We start from the raw sequence: 21,236 nt of genomic DNA, 5'->3' as shown, positions 1-21,236 counted from the left end.
TTGTTCTTACCGTGTTGCCTCTCTGGCAGCAAATTCAGGACATTACAGGACAATGAACTTACTATGAATTACTACTATAAATATGTAGAGCTTGTGCTTCCCATTAACAATAAGATGACAAAAAAACAATAATGCGGGTCTACTTAAATTCTTTTTTATTGACCTCATCATTCTCAATGCTCAAAAGTAAAATTCTTGTCTACCTAAGACAATAATAATGCAAGAGGCACACACACAATCCTCTACAGGAAATTCACCACAAGGATATAGCACTTACAGTGAGAACATGATGTGTTGTTGAAATCAAATGTCAGCCAACATTTAAAGATAATACAACAGATATCTTTAGTATCAGGATTAACAGTCCAGTTCGGGGAGGATGGTGCATTTCAAGATACGGAGATAAGTTTTGACTTTGTTTGAGTCTCTTCTGAAACAGTAGAGTACGTCATGATGGTCCATTGAGTGATGTTCTCCTTGTTTTTCGAAAGAAAAGGCAGAAGAGGGCACCGAAGTCTCTGCAGTGATGTAACCAACAGTGTTCCCAAGCACTCCCAATAGCTTCATCTGAGATGGACAGAAGAATGCATAAAGACATATAAATACATAGAAGAGCATAGAATAGAAATACAACAACAATCCATAAACAATTGAATATAGCGATAGACCCAAACAGTAACCATTAATGATTGTTACCTTCTCAGCCATTTTTGCGACTCCATCCCTCAGCTCATGCACTATATCACTGATCTCTAGTGCCTTGTTGGAGCTGTAGTGGTTGACGTCTGGATTCTGGTCCTGAGACATGCTCTGGTAGAGTTGTGTCAAGGGTTTACCCCAGGCCACCAGAAGCCTCAGGATCACCTCTGTCAGTTGTTCTCGCTGCACATTAAGGAATTAATCAACTAAATTTCAGGCACCATGCAAACATTTTCTTCATGTTAACTATGATATAATGCAAGGTCATCACTTATGTGTCCAGGATTAGCCATGATCTTATGTAGTTAAAACACAAAATGCTTACCCCTAGCCTTTGTGCATTCTCCTTATCATCTGGTGTTACGATGCCGTACATGTGGCACTTCCGTTTTCCTATGAGGATCCTGCTGGGAAATAAATGTTTCTCCTGCAAGGACAGACACATATATCACACACAGTTATATTGGCGCTTGAGAAATAGCCGACTGAAACGAGTGTGATTGATGATGGATGAATGGAGGTCGGAGTGTGATGGATGGTGATGGATGATCGATGTCAGAGATGAAAAAAAAAAATAAAAAAGAACTCACAAATTCAGAGTGCAGATCATTAGAGAGGCCATGCATTCTTGAGGACTGTTGTATGACCCTGTCAAAGAGATCTGCCAGTGAAGGAACATGGCATTCCGCTTCCCCATAGGCACAGATTGGGGCAGTTCCAACCCTCATCCAAAGCTTCAGGTACACCAGTATAACAGCAAACCAAACTTAGGGGGCAAAAAAACAATGTGTCACTAAAAATTATAACAATAAATATTGATTGAATTTTTTTTTTGTCAATTTGCCAACTTACCCTTTGTCATTGTTCCTTTCTTGCAGTCGAGCATCAGATGATGAGTAACACTCTCGTCAGAAGCGAAAGCTCCTTGTGCAGAAGCTATCACCAACGATGATGAGGTTGATGACGTTGCTGATTTAACAAATTAGCCTTTGCACGTCACACAGTACGCTTCGCTAAGTTATATGCTCAGCCGAAAGCAGAAAAACATTGTAAACGAGCTAATTTGTCAGATTAATGTAATGAACATGGGACTTGGCTTTGGTGTGATGAAAACATTTTAGGTTCAAATTCATCCTTACAAATGTTGTATTTCTCTCCCTTTAGCATGACAAAAAAGTTAGATAATTTTTATTTATTCATGAAAAAATAATTTATTAGAGCTAATTAGCCTAACTTGGGAAAGTGATTCACTCGAAAAAAATGCATTGTGCATATTTGTTTTAAACTACACCACAGCTCTGATTGGTTAGGGGCACAACACAAAGAGAATAGTATCACAACAAAGTATAGAATAAGTCCATTGTTTGCGAACCCTGGCAAGAACTGTTCAGCCTAGTAGTGGAATTGAGGCTATTCGAATGTAAAGTCAGTGATTTATCTTCTCATTAGTGCCACATAGTAAGGTCAATACCACAGGCCGTTTGAGGCAAGTACAGTCATGACTCATTCGTAGCAGTTGGACTTCTTATTCATATCCACATTCCACATAATGGAAGGACCTAAGTATTTGTAAATGAAATGCACACAATTATGAAGTGAAGTTTTTAGGTGAAAAGGGGATGAAATCCACATTGAAATGAAGGAATACTTTTTTTATTCTTATGCTGCATGATATATTGTCCCTGAATGACTTCCTGACCCTTTTTCATTACTGAAAAGAGGCATGGCCCCACAGTATTAAATCAGTGCTCTGCACCTCCATTAGTGTGCCACCTTGTGGTGAAATTAATGGAAACTAAAAAAGGCAACTTGTTAACAGGGCCTACTTATTAATGTCCTTTTTATAGCTATAAAGGGCTAAGCAGTATGGTCACAAAATAAATTTAACTTGCAAATACTCAAGTTTATTTTCATAGAACAAATATTTTATTGTCATCTTTTTCCACATGAGATGCACATAAAATATGTCATAAATACACCAAAAGCCTTATATAAAATAAAATATACAATCAATTTACACTTATTAATATTATATACAGATTTGAGTGCATTCTATTACTGTGTGCTGTCAGAGCATAAGGGAGTGAGCTGCTAAAAGTAGCAAAGGGTATTGTAGTCAGAGTCCAGCTCGGTCTTTAAATCAATTTAAATGTTGCTTACTTAACAAAATTTCACCAACACCCAATGCCTAGAAACCTTCCAACTCTAAATTTCCCCTCCAAACACAGACTCAGAGCTCCAGTTTTTCAACATCTGTGGTGCTTCCACTTGCGAGTGGCCATTGCAACATTTGCGTCTTTTTTGTTCCAAGGGAAAAGACGGGTGAGAGCGAGGGTGCCATCAGGCTGCACTGAACCAGTCAGGACGTAATGCTGTGACCGTCCGGGGCGCACAAGAATCTTGGCACATTTAAGGTTGATGAGGAGCCACTGCTGGAGTAGGTGTTGGGTGTCATAAGGAAGCAAAGGTCCCTGGCGGATAAACTCCACCCGGCCCTCAATCTCAAACTCTGGCTCTCCCAAAGGTAGACGACGGCGATGAATTCTGGCAGTCACAGCTGTGGAAAAGACAGGAAAACTTTAATCGTCTGGTTTTGAAAAACAATAGTGGAAAAAACATACACAGGATACACGTAAAAAAAACAATGCTTATTGAAAGAGATCTGAAACTTACCAAAGTCGTGCTGGCAAAAAGCATTCAGGACTGTTTTCATTGAAGGAGCCTCTTCCACAGAAGGACAGTTCTGGCAGGCAGGTTTGGGTAAGTCTGATGAAATAAAAAAAGACAAACATAATTTAATAAAGGTGTGGGGCATAGTACAAGTATATAAGGACTTGTAAAAGAGCAAGCACATGGTAGTCCATTCTGCCAATGGGATGATATGTCAGTGAAGTAATACAGAGTTCTGATAATTAGTCTTTGGTCCATGCATACCTTTGGCAAACCGGCTAAATTTTGCATAGGGAGAGAGGCACATTTCATCCTCCGCAGTAAAACGGTCACAATCAAGTGCTTCAGGCCATGGATGTCCCTGGCAGGCGAGCACCGGGGCACAGCTGTCCCTTACTGCCACACACAGGCTACGGCAAGGCTGGATAAAACTGAAGTAAAGATGGACCAAATGTTAGACAATGAACACAAAAATACGGTAAAAATTAAGTTCAATTACAAGAAGATTTGACACTAAGAAGAATAAGTACAAAAGATAAAATGTCCTTACGTGGCAAGACAGACTGGAGCAATAAGGGAGCAGAGGAAGGCCTGGGCTTGAGGGTGGCAGCCTGTCTGCAACAGAGGCCTCCAGTCCTCTGAACGTGGCACCACTTCACGTTCCAGGTCGCTGTGACCCAAGAAGTTGGGCAGCCGCATTTCTGAGTATCCAACATCTTTGCAGATCTTCATCTTGTGAGGGATGGTGACGCAGCGAGTGGACTGTCCCATGTCAAATGCAATTAAAGGACACGCCATAGCCAGAAGAGCCAAAGTCATGAACAGGGCCATACTGATGAGAAATCCAGAAAGTCTGTTAGGTTGGTAGATGAGCTTTCAGTGAGGTTGCTTGCTGTCAGAAGCTTCTGTTGTCCTTGAATGGCTTAAGGTTTGCTGCTGCTGGCCTTATATACAGCAAGGTCAGCCAGCCCCATCAGTCTGTAAGTCTGTTATCAACTACATATCAAAGACGCAGAGACGATGTGTATGGAGACAACGGCTTGTTTTGTGATGACTGCAGACAGAGAGGGGGGCAGTTAACAGATGGAGGGTGGGTGTGTGAGGAGCAGTAGGGAGGGGTAACAGTGGGCAATTATTGCCCAGCTTTCACTGAGTGAAGCACAGTCAGAAGATCCTCTGAATTAGTTTGTTAAGGTCCAGGAGGAAGAATAAAATGATATGGGCACCTCATGGAAAAGAACTCTAAAAGTCCAAAGTATACGATACATGGTTGATAGGTTCTGTTCTGCTACTTGAAGTGCAATCTTAGTTTTGCAATAGCTTAGTTACCTCAAAAGGGAATGATTTTATTATTTGTTTTGTCCTCTCTAAATTATATCCATTTTGTGCACAATGAAAGGATGAGCCTTTTTCTTTCGACTGATGTGGAAAAACATCCCAATCTTGTCAACAAATTTTGCTGAGGGTCACAAACTGCATCTCTGAAAGGTCCTTCAGAAATAAATCTGAGTTTTTTGTAGACAGACAGACAGTCTCCTTCATATTGCTAGTCTCTTTCATGTGTCTCTTGCTTCCTAATTGGAGGGTTTCATCTGCAGAGCCTCCAGTTCTCATTAGCGTAGCAGTGTCTCTTCTGGCTTACCTGGCTTTGATCTGCCAATAACTCAAAACTCAGATCCACATGCGAAACACTCTTCGCCTTCCTATTTTGTTTCTCTGTTTGACTCATCAACAACAAATACATCCTGGCATCATACGCTAGTGTACACAGCACTCACATGAAAAGACTCAAATCGGTGTTATACGCAGCTCTGGAATGAGTTCATGCAATTTTTAGCTGGATACTGGATATATTTCTTACGGATATTTTCTTTCTTAAATCTTAAGGACTTATACATACATTTCATTGATACAAGATTATATGAGAAGCTGTCATTTGTACTAAAAAATACAATATGTTAAATAAGTCAATGTTTTATTTGAATAGTATATTTACAATAGAAAACCACAGCAACATGCAACATCTGCTGTAAGGCAGACGCAGACACATCCAATCATAACATCCCATTCAATAGACCAGAGATCTCGTCCTGAGATGCAGACCGGGGGCACAGACATGAGTGCTAATTTGGCTCACTCTGTCTGTGTGTGTATTTAAGCATCTTAATCTAACAATAGAACTACGTAACAGCATATTCGTATTTGTTTGGATGTCATCTGTTTGAAGATTTAGATGTTTATCTTGGGCTGATGCCTCCAGGACTTTCCCTCATGAATCAAGAGGTCTCTATCCCACCCAGCCCTCTCATGGTCATTGTGGCTACAGACATGCCATTGTAAAGGTCATTCTGATTGGTCCTACTCCTCACATTACCCCCATTCTTTACTCTCTCCTTTGCCTTGCGGTTCTTTTCTAGAATCGATTTTAATGTTTGTTTTTTAAAGGCTATAAATGGATAAATTAAATACATGTTGATTGATTGACTCCTATTTCTAAGCCTGTATACCGGCCCTGTCTGCAGCGAGGACTGCACTCTCGAAAGGCAAGAGCCAGAGAGCCCTTCGTCGGCCCCTGCTCAGCCTAATTTTACAGCCTGGTCTGAAGAGGGCAGGCTGGTTCCAGTTCGGGTAGACGAGTACAGCCCGTAAAATGGGACTAACTGGGCAATTAGAGTCACAGGCCAATTTGGGAGAACAATAGGTCCACACATTTAACAAGCTCCCCCTGCCAGGAACCCAGCAGGGGTCTGTTGTTGAGCCTAATGGCTGCCCTGTAGACACTGTGTCTGTCTTGCTAATGTGTTGCCTGCTCCTGCCCCAGTTAATGAGAAGGTGATATGAGCTGAGTGGTTGGGCACCTGTCTGTCCAACACAGCCCCAGTAGACAATTTTGCAAAGATAGTGCTCGGCATTTGAAAGAAACTTTAAAATCTTAAAAAGAAAAAAATGATGCCAGGCCAACCCAAATCACCAATGATCCTTTGAGGCACCAAGCATAACTACAATATCAATACATACTGATGACAAAACGTGTTTCATAGCCAAAACTTTGTTCTACAGGTCAACATCTTCATTGAGTTTGAATGTTCATGGCTTCTTTGCTAGTGCATATCATCCTGCTACAGCTAATATTGCTATGAAACTAAAAATGTAGTTTGTGACAATGCCAAACTATTTCAATAAATTAAAATTGATGATGTCATATTGTTGTCACTTTACAAACAAGACATTAGCCCAAATATATAGAGATTAAAACATATGGTAAGCAGGAAGTTCATTTAATAAAAATTAATAATTGAGCTGTGGAAAAGGGGTAAGATTAAATACGTTTCAACTTCTTCAATCTCCTTTTCAGGCATATCAATGATGGTTGATGGAATATATGTAATGTTTTTTTGGTGCTTTTCGTTTTGATTTGTATTTTTGATATGTCTGAAATAAATGTATTCAATTCAATAAGTATGAGCTTTTAGTGGTTGGGTCTTGGTCTGCTAAGGTAGTATTTGGTAAGATAACTCTACATAACCTACATTTGAACAAAAGATGACTTGTTTGTGATGACGAGATTTAGTATTCTACTGACTCATAGTTTGCCAAACACATAACTATACCATCCTACTTCATTTTACTGTGTTTTGTCACTTAGACTCTTATCAAACACTATTTCAACAAGAATTCACCATTTAGTTTTGTGCTTTTTCGTGCGTAGATCAAAAACCTGAGACATACATCAAAGGGTGGGGTGTGTTGTCTGAGCTGGCCTGCCTTGCAACACACTAAACTCAGATAAAAGCAGTCTCCTCCCTGCACATCAGAGGCTCATTAACTTAAAAGATTGAACCCCCATTTGCTTCTTTTCTCTTCCCTTACACCCCCTCACCATCCTGCTGGGCTCCAGTGGGACTGACAAGCCCTGTTCAGACTGTGTGTAGCACTCAATTGTCACATCCAGTCTCCGGACCTTGTGGGCAGACGCTGCCACGCCAAGGGAGGCAGACAACTCCCCCCCCCCGCCAGAATCTATCTGTGATCTGTGGATCGACTCAGTATGCGAAACCAGGGTAATGCACTCAAAAGTTATTATGTTGTCTTCTATTTTCACATTCTCAACAAAATGAGTATAGTAAAGCACAGGGGAACACTGCTGTTGGCTTTTAGTAGCATTTATAGTGCAGCATTTGGCAGATGACCAAAGTGGCACTGCTATGACGCAAGTCACAATATTTAACCCATTTTCTATTACAGCTTCACTGTAAAATGTTATGCACTGTCAAGCACATCAGCTTAATGATTGCAGAACACAGAAAAAAAAGGAAAAAAAAGTGCATTGTTCATGTGCGTCATCTTTATTTCTACGCCCGAGTGGAACTGTAATGGGCTTTCACAGAAACAAGAAATGTTCCCTTTTCATACAAATGCAGTGATTCACTGATCAAGACAGCTATATCTCACTTTGCAAACAATCAAAACAGAGACAAGCCAAGGAAATGTGAAGAGGGAAAAAAAATCTTAGAACATAATTAGACAGTCGGATAGACGGAGCTGAGATACACCATCCATGACTCCATAGTCCTCTTATTCACTCCTTTGCTCCTGTGAAACCCTATGAGAGAGAAAAAGAGATGGCTTCATAATTGGCCAACAACTGATAAAAACATAACTTTTAATGTTCTTTATAGTCAAAAATGACTTGGATAACAGAAGTTCATGCACAAAACACTGGTTTGCAGCAAAGATTAGGCATACGTTATCTTAACAATCAAACCCGTGTTTGTGTCAAATATACAGTATACAGTATAAATTACACCTGTACAATCTACTGTAATTTAATACATCAGCCCTGGCTTCAATTATACTTTTATAAAGTTTATGAGGGTTTTTTGATGACATGAGTAGGGCTGAATATATGATGAAACAAAGTACAACGCAACCATTAACTATGACCTCATTCCTAAAACAATTCTTGATTGTCAAAAAAACCAAACATCCTAGGGAATTGTTTTGGATTGCACCAGATTGTGAAATTGTTCCTAATACATTGACAACTGAAATGAGTGTAAAAATCCATAATGAATAAAAACTTTCTGATAGCTGATCAGTTTACTTACACCTGAGTGTCTCTTAGTGTGGGGGGAGGGTCGCAGCCCAGATATGCCCCATTGATGAAGCAGTACTGCAGCAGAGCCCTGAAGCATGGGTCCTGGAAAGAAATCAAGACATTTAAAAAAGGACTTAATGCGCTAGTTGTATGACACTAATATATATTTAAAAAAAATATATATTTTACAAAACCTAGGATCAAATATTGCATTTAGTTACTCACCCTAATGAGAATGTGGGGGTTTCCAACAATTACGAGCAAGGCTTTGGGACGAGTTACAGCCACGTTGAAGCGTTTGGGGTTGGACAGAAAGCCGAGCGCGCTCTGCAAATCATCGCTCTGTACCGATTCATTAGAGCGTACCTACATTTTAAGAGAATGAAAATAATCTTCAAAATAGGAAATAAACTTAAAACACCATGGGAAGGGTAATGATTCATGTTCTGCTCCGAAGAGTACGACACTAACGACTTTTTTCAGTAAAAAAACAAACACAAATGTGATGTTTTTACTGTAGTTACAGGTGCAATGTTGGGTTTTTCGTTATTTCAGCCTTGATGCATAATTGTATTGAATGAATACACACATATATAGTTATTATCATTGAGTATTTTATGGTTCGAATTGAACACTATTCAATGTTGTTCAATCTGTGCTTCATTTTCCATAGTTCATAATGTTTCTCCATTTACTAAGTAGTGTAGAATATTAGATTTCAGTCATCTCACAAGCTTCCAAAACAAAGACATTAATTAACATTAATTGTCAACTAATTCTGAAATAACCGTCTATCATTTCTATAGCTGAGCAGAAAGCATTTTGTTTTTAGTTCAAAAAGTTCATTAAATCATTTAATGTCTTTAAACTCAGCACATTTTTAGTAAATTCAAGGTGGAGTCAGCGAGAGAACATTTCTTGTCAAAGTCATTTTTCCGTCACCTTTATCCGATAGAATGCAAGCTATGACTAGGAAAATGTTTACATGTCCTGTGTTATCGACAGTGTGGGATTTAAATGATCGAATCTCTGAAACTGCAACACATATTTCAAAAAATACATTAACTGACCAGACAGTGGTGCTATAGACATATTTTGATTTGGTCAGTTACTGTTATACTGCTCGGGAAATAAATTGTGATTTACAGAACTTGATTAAGCAGACGCCATTTAAGGTAAAGTAATAGATGTCTCACTGAGAAGAAAGCACATTCTGTTTTTGCATACCGTAGACATGATGATGACCAGGAACTCTTGTCCTTGGAACTCCTCCACCGAACCCACTTTGATGTCAGAGAGGCCCACCTTACCCAACAGCACTCGAATCTTCTCACACTGAGAAGTTATAATAATAATAATTATTATTGGGCTAGAACATGCCATTTAAACATTTAAAAGCCATTTAAGCTATCTCGGGGTCAAAATTTAAATTAAACTGGGATTTGCTTTTATAAGACAGTGTTCAAGAAGATTTGACTTGTGCAACTAAAGTCACTTAAAGCTCTGATATGAGACATGACGTGAATAAGCCCAATACACATTTCACTGATGAACTATGCAGTCTTACTTGTTTCTTGTAGGGGGCAATGATGCCTATGTCAGAGGGATCCACAGGGTTGTAGAGCTTCTTGGCCAGCTGGCAGCAGTAGAGCATGACTTGAACAGCCTCCACTGGGTTGAACCATGACGGGTTGTTGCCTTCCCTCATTTCTGTGCCCTAGGGGCAGAGAGGAATAGATAAATATATGGGTCTGAATATCCTAATAACATTAGGTCACATTGGAGGTCAACTCAGGTGGAAGAATATTTCAGGAGACTTGGATGAATTATGAAGCAATATTTATTACAGACTTGGCCAAGGAGAACCGGACTGCAACTCTCGAGACTTGCACTTCAATTCTGACAATCTCATGCTTAGAGCTGTGTTTTAACCTTGCGCTATCTCTACCACCTCCCCGGCTCAGGCACCAAGCGTACCAATGTTTTAGTTCAGAGCTGAACACAGTGAACCATAACATCATAACAAGAATTACAATTTCCAGATGTACCTAAATATACTATTTCTTAAAATTCTTCATGCATTATAAAGATTACTTACTCGAACTCCATGGAGGAGCAGTGGGAAGCCTTTTTTGGGCAGGGTTTTCCACTGGCAGAGAGAGTCTATTACGGCCCTTGGGGCCTTGTAACACAGTTCGCCGTGGTAGAAGAGCTTGGATGGCAGTGTGAGCAAGGCTTCATGAGAACGGTAGTTGTAGATTAGCTTAGTCACCTGTAGTAATAATAAGACATTTATTATCAAGTATTATCCTATATATTCCTGAAAGATTAGCCATTTGTGCTTATCCTGTTCAGCTGGCTAGTATCAACAATAACACTAAAATAAAATAAATTAAAATAAAGAGATGGGTATAGCATAGCATAGATTTTCTTTATGAGCACCAATCTGCAAACTGTTAACCAAATAACATCAATTTGCTTCAACAATAGACTTTCTATGCAGTGCACCAACCAGCTGAGGGTTGTATCCCCAGTCGTGTCTGGAGTACAGTTGGTTGGCCATAAGTCTCTCCAACAGAGACACGCCCAGGCCAAAGGCAGTGGCCAGTTTGGACTTCACCACTGGACCCAACTGACAGGGGTCTCCAGCCAACACTATCTAAGCAGACAAGGAGGGAGAAAAGTCATTATTAATCATATAAAAAAATAATAATAATAATTAAAAAAAAGAAAGAATACCACGCATTGAACCACACACTGTTTAACTGATTAACAAAGTATACAAAAACATGAGTGAGGACTCTCATTGAGCTGGGAATACATTGGGAATCCTACTCCTTGTCTAGACTACTGACAGATTCATTGGAGAGGTTTGAATGTAGTCATTGCATGTGCGTTTTGAACTGACCTGTCCATCTTTCTCTGAAATGAGACTAATGGGGATCAGGGACTCTGGGGCTGTAGCCTGGCCCGCCTCATCCAGAAACACGTGGGTAAAATGTCCCACTCTGAGGAAAAACACATCCACTGTTAGTGAGCCGAACTTAAAAGTAGGAGATAGAAGCTAACACTAAAATGGTTGGTTAACTACTCCCATTCCAAGCCAGGCCTTACTGTAGTCCTATATTGTGAAACATGCCAGCACTGGAGCAGGTGCTGACCACAATCCTGTGAAAAGAGGCATGACGGATGTCTTCTCCTGCCCTCGAGTACAGTCTCAGCACTTCTGGAATGGACTTAGGGAAAAAAACACATTCAAATGTTTTACATGATAACGCTATGTACTACAGGTAGGTGCAGACAGAGGGTCTTTTTATAACCTCATCCATTTTTTAAAAAGGATTACCGACTGTACCGCCCAACCTGTTGGCAAATGGCAATGGCATCGGTCTTACTGCACACTTACATGCATTATTTTCCTTTGATCATACACAGTGTAAGTAATGTGTCTCATGCCAAACACCTGCACACTTGCACAGTGAAGGTATTTCCCCTGATGCCGTTTGGTACCTCGTGCTGCCTGCAGGATGCGTTGACACGAGCCAAACTTGCAGCATGCAGATAACCACTGTGATGCAGGCGGACGCAGATGAGGTCGGCAGCACTGTTGGAAGGAGTGCAGACCAGGACCCGACTACTGGGCAGGAAGTGGTAAACCTGGAGGAGGGGGGAAATACTTTAGAGAGTCACACAAGCAGGGGAACAGAATGGGAGTAAGCTTGACAGACACACAACCTCAAACTGATCGCATTTAAGCAGAAGTTATCTTACACTACAGCATAATGTGAAAAACATGTTGTATGTACTTGTTCAAGAATACTGTGTGACATTTGTCTAATCACTGTGGCAATAACACAGGAGTCTTATATTACCGACTATATTCAGCTAACGGGTATGTACTGTACCTGTAGTATGGCCTCTATGAGGGTGATGGTCTTTCCAGTGCCTGGAGGTCCAAACAGCACATAAGGAATGGGCCGACACTCTCCTGAAAGGATCCTCTTGACGGCCTCTCTCTGCGGGGGGTTCAGGACCGGGTTAAAGAAGTGCCCTTGGGTGGGGATGGGTTTGGAAGGCACGCTACCATCTAAAAGTTAATAACGCATTTGTCATTGATGCCGTCAATGTTATCAGGTATGTGTACAGGGAAAAGCTTGTATGCAAAGCAGAAATCTAATACATGTACCTTTAGTCTGTGTGCCCTTTGACTTCATGTCGTTGGAAATGCTTGAAACCTCTCCATTCTTCAAGGCTGGAGTCTGGAGTTGAGATACAATCTTAAGCAAAGCTAGACTCAATAACATTAATGTTTCGCATTTCTCTTTCTTTCACCTCATTGTCTCCCAATGCTTTGTTTGGGTCTGGCCCGTCTACCCACTCTCCCGTCCATTGAGGTGCCTGAATCGTCACTTGAGAGGGGAAGAGAACTGCACAAAAATGTGGGAATGACAGCAATTTAAATCTCACTGGACTACTTTCAACATTACCTATCAGGAGAGCCTATGTATAGCACTCCAGTGTATAGAATCCAGACATATTAAAGAAAAATAATGTCATTTTTGGCTGCCCAAATATAAAGCACTAGAGCAAGCAGACACTGCTGGAGAAGTATAATTTGATATTTAAATCATCCCTGGGGGGAATTCTATTTCTCCTGCTTTTGCTATGGAAAACAGAACGGGATGAGGTTAAGAGCAAACAGCGCCCTCTGGAGGCAATTTTGCGCGTAACTGTGTCCTCCAACTGAGGGATTGCATTTCAATATATTGCATAGGTTTGCCACAAAATAAAGACCAGCAGATGGGAACTCTACCAGAATTTAGAGGAACATAAAAATATACCTGTAAATACCGGTCTTCATAATGTCTTAAATGCCAGGACGCACACTCTGTAAAGACTTCAAGCAATATGAATAAAAACCCCACTTACTGTCCCCAAACGGTTTGGTCTGTTCAAGCGCGTTGTGACACCGCCTCATGGTCAATCTGGTAAAACAAGTGGTCAAAATACTCATATTGCAACTATGACACATTATGTCTGGTTGAAATGCTTTAACATTGTGCCTGTGAAATCATAAAACTAATCTCTTTTATCCAACCTGTTGAAAGAGAACTCGACATCAAGAGGCTCGCCGAGGTAGCCGCGCTGAAAATCTGAGTTCACTCTCAAACTTACATCCTCATCGTGGATCTGTTAAGTTACAAGAGAGCAATAGACTCAATATAAAATGTAAAGAGTGTCTCTGTTTGAATATGATGAGAAAAAAATATGTCCATACCTCTGTGACATAACAAACATACTCCATCACCACTCCGATACTCTGTGGTTTCTTCAATACTATTCTGTCACCTGCGGAGCAAAAGAGTCAAAATCATTCTCATACCGTAACAAGAACCTTTGTATTGGTTCAGCAATAATGAAGACAAACAGCTGAGGCCTCCTCGCCTATATTGATACTGGGTCTGCCCTCTGCCAACCCAAGGACCTCTAGGTGCAGGTAGACAGCTCCTTTCCTGAGGAGGGCGCCGTAGATTGTGAATTCTCTCACTTCCCTCTCTGCGTGCAGCTCTTCCAACCACAGAAGGGTCGCGAAACGTAAGTGCATGTTGGATGCTGACAGCGCCTGAGCAAAACAGACACAGTGGGAGAGGAAAACATTTTGATATTTCCTGGTACTGAGTTTAGCAATTGTATTGATAAAGCTTTAAAGAGACCTAAATGAATGTCTCTACCTTGCAACATCTGCTGTTAAAAAACAAAAAACTTTCTACCCATTGCGACTTTTAGGCCCCTTTCAGTTTTCATGCACCCAGTACATCCTCGGTTTTCAATTATTCTCTCCCTCTTTTATTCATCATTCTTTTTCCTTTCTCTTTTGAATATTTTATATAAAGCACTTTGAATTGCCTCTGTGTATAAAATGGGCTCTAAAATAAACTTGCCTTGCCTTACTGTGTGTCCTCTCTCAATAGAAGGACTGTTTAATATCATCACCCTCCTTAGAGACACAGTGGCCCGGTCCTTTGTTAGGATGATGACTCGGGAGGCACATTCATCAAATAAATAGATATTGCTAGGCTCCATCAATAACATATTTCTTGTGCAGGTGGCTTAATCAAGCTTACCTTCCGCTTTTAATGCCTTATTCTACATGACCAACTAAACACCATCATGGGCAAGCTCACCTCTCCTAGGCACGGCTGAACTACCAGCACGTCGCTCTGTGCCTCCACACAGTCTCTGAGAGCCTGGGGCACCGGGAAGTTAGGTAGGAAGTTTGGCATCCGCCGCTTAGTAAGTCTACCAGTGAGAGATGAAAATACTCATTAAATACTGCCTTTGCACAGGGATAAGTTATGGAAGGAATAGTTACATCAAATATTGAGACAAGAGTAAGTGGAAAATATTACAGTAGCTATCAGATAGGTAAAACATTCATTTAAAGATTGGTGATCTTCCTCAGGCAGCAATGAATTTTGGTTGTTGTTGATACCTTGGTGGCTCTTTTGGAGCAGCGACGGTGATCACGTGAGCAGACGGCTCGGTTGAGACGAGAGTGCGTGCGTTACAGGGAGAGTAGGGCACATTGGGCTGCAGCAGGGTCTCCTCTTCACTGCCCACTGTCACCTCCAGGCGCCTCCCGATGGAGAAAGAGGAGAAGTGCAGCAACAGCAGCTCGGAACAGCTTCCCAGGCTCCTGAGCAAAAATGTCCCACATAGTAGTATTCAGTGGTACAGTAAACACACTACCAAGAGCTCCAAATAATAAGTCAAGCTTATTTAAATGGCAAGACAAGCATATTAAAATATACAAGCCAACACAAAGGTGAAGTTTCCATTTTCCATTCAATAGTCACCTTTTTTAAATTATTCACACACATGCCACTACAAAAGATTTATAAAAGAATATAAAAAACGACTTGCTTTGCTTGGCAGGATACTACAATAGACAGTCTCTCTCCTGGGGGAATATCCAGCTCTCCTTTCTCGCTGCTCACGCCAGTGGGATGGATCGTCTCCTTCAGCACCTTTCCATTGTCTGCGTCTTCCTCTTTTGCATCGCTGACGGCTTTTTCAGAGTTTTCTTTTTCCGACTCGGAGCAGGTTTCTTGCAGCGGCGTTTTGTTCTGTCTCGGTGGTTTGGGCCCTTTGACAGTAACCAGGGTGAACTGTTCTTTTGAGTCCCAGCCAGCAAAGTCCCAGCACTTCAGTGTGTGGTGGACATCTGGACTTTTATTTCTGTCATGAGAAAAAAGATGAAGATTGCACAGTACTGATGGGGTGCAACTGATGGATATAGTCATTTTCTCTAGAACGGGTTGTTGTATACAGTCGTCTTATCTGGAATAAAGGAAATAAATATTTATTTCAAGAAAGTCTTTGACAATGATCAATGCCATTTACCAGGACTATAGTTATATTTTACAGAGGTTCTCTTTTATTTTATTTTATTCCTTCTTTGGTCACTTACTGTATCCAGAGCACCAGCTCTCGTTTCTCCCCAATCATCAGATTCCCAAACTGGCCGTAGTCTGTCACTTCCAGCCCCCCTTTATTTTCCAAAATGCTCTTGAGTTTAGCCTCTGGGACAGGTGTAGCAGAGAGATCCCCACTGCAACAACAACACAAAAAAGCAAACTAATCATCTGCATCGCCAACATTAAAAGTTGAACAAATGTGGAAAATTCTATTTGATTTCTGATCATAAAGATTTTAGATCCGAAATGATTTTCCCAATTAAGTCATTTATTTAACAAAAAAATTGTTACAGAAATAATACAAAATCTAAAAGGTCCCACCTTCGTAAATAGGAGGATTTGCTGTTTCTCCTATATAAATGGTAATCTTAATAACTTTGAGTTTCGGACATTTGGTCAGACTAAACAAGACCTTGGAAGACGTCACTTTGGACCCAGAAGTTGTGATGGGCATTTGTGTCATTGGCAAAACAATTGAGCATAAAAAAAAATATTAATGAACATACTTAATGTTAGTTAATGAAAATAATGACTGATTAATCGTTGATGAAATTGTAGTCCTATAGCAGACACAACCTTTAAAAAAAAACTGTGGTTAATACCTCTCCAGGCAGGGTGCCATGCACAAGGCCCTCCAACAGTAAAACGACTGACTGCTCTCCACCATCACCAGGTTGACCATGTGCCCTACTGAAGGCTGGTAGTTTGCAGGCAGCAGCAGAGAGTCCAGGCAGAAGAACACACTGTCCTCCACCACTCCATTGTTGCCATACACACTGGTCACACGCACCTGCACAATTTAAAAAAAGTCATAACATTTTTAACCAGACAAGGGTTCAATATAACTCAATTGGATTAGACACAAATGAATGACTTTTGGAGAATCAACACTAAGTTAGTTTTAGAATGTTTGAGAACAGGATCTACTTACAATGAGTGAGCACAATGCAACCATACATTTTCAGCGATGCCATTACCTGGTCTAGGCGGCAGTAGCGTAAAGGGGCCACAGAATGAGCCTGGGTGGTCCACTTAGTAGGGTTAATAAAATATTTAGCTTGGACCCAGTCTCCTTTCATTGGCTCATAACCTAAAGAAAAAAGGAGAGAAAATATACAGAGTTAATATCAGCCTTCAGCAAAGTGCAAGTAAAGTGTGGTGGGGGCTGTGTGTTTGTCAGAAAATGAACTGTAAAAAAAAATAAAAAATAAAATACAAGTGGCTGTTGATCAAAGATGCTGGACAGTTCTGGGACTGAAAGAGCTGTGTGGGTGTGTATACAGAACATAGTTATTTTGTGTTCAAGAAGTTCACAGTTTGCAGCATTCTAAGAACAGTAATACTGGTACCATCCCAAAGAGTGTAGAGTGGGAAGAACGTGGTCTGGTTTATGTAGCCGCCATCTCCATCAAATGCCGTTACTGTGCCAATGAGAGGTCGCAGCTGCATAGCGTCGTCTTCTAGAGAGCTCTTTCCTCCATCCTCCCAAGCATCTGCACTCTTCTCCACCTAAAATTACGAGAAGAAATGGTGCTATTGCTGCATATCTGACAGCACTCGTTATAATGGCCCTATTTAGTATTTACCTGACTGATAGCACTGCAAATAGAGGGAAAAATAAACAGGTATAATGCGCTTAATTCACTCGGGACGACACTAACTTAAGAGATCCACCAGCATGTGGATGTTGTCTATTTTAAAGACAGAGCACATGTAGAAAATATTGTCTGTCCTATTTCACAGTCATACACAAACACACACCCAAATAAACACACAACTTTCCTGACACATAGGTATACAAATTGGGAGTTGTTTGCAAATTCATGCTGAAGTAAAGCGAAGGAGGAGCTCACCCTCACAGCTTTCCATCCCCCTTGGGCACCGTCTCGGACCGCTATGCAGTTGACACTGTCCCCTTCTTTCAGTGGCATCCCTCCCAAAACCTCTGCACTTGTGTAGTAGATTGTGTCGTCTATCATGCCATAGTCAAGGCACAGCTGGGTTACCACACTGCCCCGCAGGTGGCGAATGTTTTCCATGCCTGACAAGCAAATGAAATGAGGACCAAATGACAACATGGCATTGAATCTGTTGAGTCGTTGCTATTGTAAAATACAGAGCGGTTATGCTAACTGAGAGAACTCTACCCAGCCAAACGTTGAGGGAATGTTGCAATTACCTTCTCCACCGGCAAAAAGGCCGTCTCCTTCCACCTCAACTGTCCTCCACAATGGAGAAACCAGCTTAGACAGCATACACCGCACAGCAGTAAGCATATTTGCAAAAGGTCTACCTGACGTTGCACACAAAGAACAGAACTTTTTCATAATTATTATTTTGATGCACAGATTGATAATATTATAATATGGTGGCTAACACGCCAAGTAACCACAAGTAGCTAATGCAAAAAAAAATAATAATAACTCTTCTATTTAAATAACTACAGTTCGCCAACCAATGCTAGCCAAGCTAATTAGCTAGAAGTAAAGACAAGGTTATTTTACACATTGAAAGTTAATGTTTGCTCAAAGTTACCTTAGCTATAGCGCAAAGGGTGTCATATGGATAAAGGCAGATTCAAATAAAACAAATTACAGGTACAATAACCGTTTTCCGCACAAATATTGAACTACAGTTCACGTGTTGGGCACAAATCCTGTTCGCTGTTTTCGCCAAGAAGGTGACGCACTTTACGGGTACGCGTACGTGCGCGGGCGCGCAAAACAGTCCACATGGCGAGGGGAGGTGTAATGAAGAATTTGGTGAACATGAACTCACCAGAACGCTGTGAATGCGGAGGATTGGACGAGGCAAGAATATCGTATCCATTTAAGTTGCCATTTAAATTCAAATGTAAATCAAACATTTGTGAATTGTCTGCAGTAGTTGTCATTTCATTAAAATGTTGTTATCATAATGTTATCAGAAGAAACGTCTTCTTTTATCCGGACTAGACGCATCTACAGCGTATTGCTGCCCCCCACTGTTAGTTTGTCATGTATTTCAAATTTCCATATCTTCTTGTATAATCCAGTAGGGCCTACTATGTAGCCTAGATATTCTAACAGTAGGCCTATCTTAGTTTTTGTCCCAGAATAAACTGAATACTGAGAGCTGCATTATAAGAAAACATGGGCCCATTGAATCATGCATTTTGAATTACTTCGTGTTTGAAACAGTTTTCTTAAAATAATAGGCTAATAATAATGAAATAACTGAAAAAGCTCCAAGGAAACTCGCATGATAAATGGCACCGAATTGTCATCTAAATAAGAATAAATAAATCCAGCTAAGAAGACTGTCAGTAGGCCTATCTTTGTACATATCTTGAAAATGTTTGTATTTTATTCTCCAGAGTTTGTTTAGGCAAAATAAATTCCATATAATATGTTAGAAACACCATGCATACATATTTGAAATGTGTGTGCAAATGGCTAATTCCACTTTTTCATAAAAGCCTATTCATATACAGAATCCACCTTATAAAAATCAAGCTGAAACTACATCCCAATCTAGTTTATACTCACCATCACCATCACTGTAAGGAAAACATTACTTCACCCTTTTTTGAGTGCAAGGGATTTTGCAAATCCAATCCATGGATAAATAAAATCAGTGTTTGCAACTTGAATCTCTGGAAATGTAGGCCTATGTCAGGCAGTGTTATTAAGTGTGCAACATACAGCATAGAACAGACTATAAACCTGTCCTATTTTGTTTTTGTTTTGGCAGCTTTCCTGTTGGTGTTAAGAGTTGGATAAATATTAGGGATGTTTTGCATTAACTGTAAAAACTGTCTATGTTTTCATAGGTTGATAGTATAGCTGAAGGCAGGGATTTTCGAGGTTAAGCAAATACTCTGTCACTCTCTGTCAGGCTTTGATGGTCTGGCTCTTGACTTACTCTACAGTATGTTCAAGTAACCCTATCTGTTTACTACATATCACATAGCCTTCTTTAAATTACTACCAGTTGTACCACAAATTGTGGTACGTTTTTTCTAGGTGTTAGGATTAACATGTAATATCTTCCAGGGTGACAATTATTCTAAAAATACACAGGTCTTGAGTCAAAATTGTCTGAGCACAGCCTCAAAAAAAATATTTATATGTTGGCTAATATTTTGCCACTAGGGTCTCACAATCAATACACTAACCAAATTTAAACATGATGTTCACTGTGATTTTTATCTGTGCAAATCATCAAATCTCCACCAGACAGTTGATTTCACACTGCCTTAAATATCGGAAAGAAAATCCCAAAGTCTTTTAATAATAAGAATAATAATAAAAGGGGGAGGCTTTGGAAAATACACAGCAGTCAAGTGAGCTATGTATGATTTGTGGTTAATAGACTTTTAAAAGGTAGTAAAATATGCAACAACACTGATATGGTCTATGGCAGAGCAGTTACTGTATGTTGATTTACAGCTCTTCCCAGAAAGCATTTTTATGTAGTTGGTTTAGAATTGTGTGCCTTCGGGATACTGTGGCAAGTGACAGCACATTAACATTGCAAGTTTATATATGAACCATTTAAAGCGTTTCCAAGAGTGCTGCCCAGAATCATATGAGCACATGTGGTGGTCATACTTACTGTTTGAGTGCTGCGGAATGAGAAAAACAGTTATACAGTGAACCAACACTCAAGCTCTTTGTGTTTCTGCTCACATATTTCAGGAAGCTTTTAATGTTTTCATATCATCTGACATTGCTTTCAGGCCATGTGCTGTCAATACTTTCTCTTTTTTTCTGACATTGATGTGATGATCCTACTTCTACCACAAGAGGGCAGTGGTGGCACTCTTTGAAAACAACAACAACAGTCTGTTACTTCAGAGTGCAAACGAGGCCAAGAGAGGAATCAGATCAGATACTGTGTGTGTTGCTATAACTAGAAACTCTACCTACGTTGATAGCAAATGCTCAGAAATGATGCCAGCTACTGTGAGGAACCATGGGGGGAAAAACAGATTCAGTCCTTAATTAGATTGTGTTTGACTGTGGGCCTAGACTTCCCCTCTGTAATTAGCAGCACAAATACACAAGCAAGCGTATCGGCAAGCTGCAGTACAGTGGAGGAGACAATCTGATTGTAGTACAGAGTTTGGCCACAGCAGGTTATCTTCTGGGCGCCTGCAGTTATTTAAAGAAGAGGCTGGCTACCTGCCCGTATTGCGAAGAATAGGGCAGGCCAACAAGAGATAAATGTTTACAGATGTTTCAAATTATTCAAAACTTAAGGGAAATAAACACATTTTAACATTTAAAATGTCTATTTGAGATCTTTTC

At 40.3% G+C, this 21,236-nt stretch overlaps 3 protein-coding genes across 3 annotated transcripts; all 3 read right to left on the bottom strand.

Annotated features, from left to right (window-relative positions):
* Positions 1 to 357: 357 nt before the first annotated feature.
* LOC307251214 (prolactin-like) lies at positions 358 to 1,561 on the bottom strand (the record flags this gene model as incomplete). The annotated part of the gene is made up of 5 exons (XM_080028535.1): positions 358 to 567; positions 697 to 882; positions 1,025 to 1,126; positions 1,290 to 1,465; positions 1,552 to 1,561. The coding sequence occupies 5 exons, from the start codon at positions 1,559 to 1,561 to the stop codon at positions 358 to 360; spliced, it is 684 nt and encodes a 227-aa protein (XP_079884661.1).
* A 1,384-nt stretch (positions 1,562 to 2,945) lies between these two features.
* On the bottom strand, positions 2,946 to 4,200 carry szl (sizzled; the record flags this gene model as incomplete). Its single annotated transcript, XM_080027383.1, has 4 exons — positions 2,946 to 3,256; positions 3,373 to 3,465; positions 3,634 to 3,800; positions 3,920 to 4,200. The coding sequence occupies 4 exons, from the start codon at positions 4,198 to 4,200 to the stop codon at positions 2,946 to 2,948; spliced, it is 852 nt and encodes a 283-aa protein (XP_079883509.1).
* Positions 4,201 to 8,473: 4,273 nt separating this feature from the next.
* On the bottom strand, positions 8,474 to 18,221 carry mov10l1 (Mov10 like RNA helicase 1; the record flags this gene model as incomplete). Its single annotated transcript, XM_080028534.1, has 25 exons — positions 8,474 to 8,569; positions 8,693 to 8,833; positions 9,695 to 9,802; positions 10,035 to 10,184; positions 10,566 to 10,739; positions 10,980 to 11,126; positions 11,376 to 11,475; positions 11,582 to 11,703; positions 11,939 to 12,124; positions 12,373 to 12,554; positions 12,654 to 12,726; positions 12,842 to 12,894; positions 13,397 to 13,452; positions 13,566 to 13,657; positions 13,746 to 13,816; positions 13,925 to 14,090; positions 14,653 to 14,767; positions 14,961 to 15,164; positions 15,419 to 15,706; positions 15,939 to 16,079; positions 16,548 to 16,735; positions 16,923 to 17,035; positions 17,295 to 17,454; positions 17,799 to 17,986; positions 18,125 to 18,221. The coding sequence occupies 25 exons, from the start codon at positions 18,219 to 18,221 to the stop codon at positions 8,474 to 8,476; spliced, it is 3,411 nt and encodes a 1,136-aa protein (XP_079884660.1).
* Between the last annotated feature and the right edge of the window lie 3,015 nt (positions 18,222 to 21,236).

The sequence above is a fragment of the Ammodytes marinus genome (genome assembly GCF_949987685.1).
Source record: "Ammodytes marinus genome assembly, chromosome: 5".
NCBI lineage: Eukaryota > Metazoa > Chordata > Actinopteri > Uranoscopiformes > Ammodytidae > Ammodytes > Ammodytes marinus.
The sequence above is the reverse complement of the archived record's forward strand: the minus strand, read 5'-3'. Positions and strand labels throughout refer to the sequence as shown.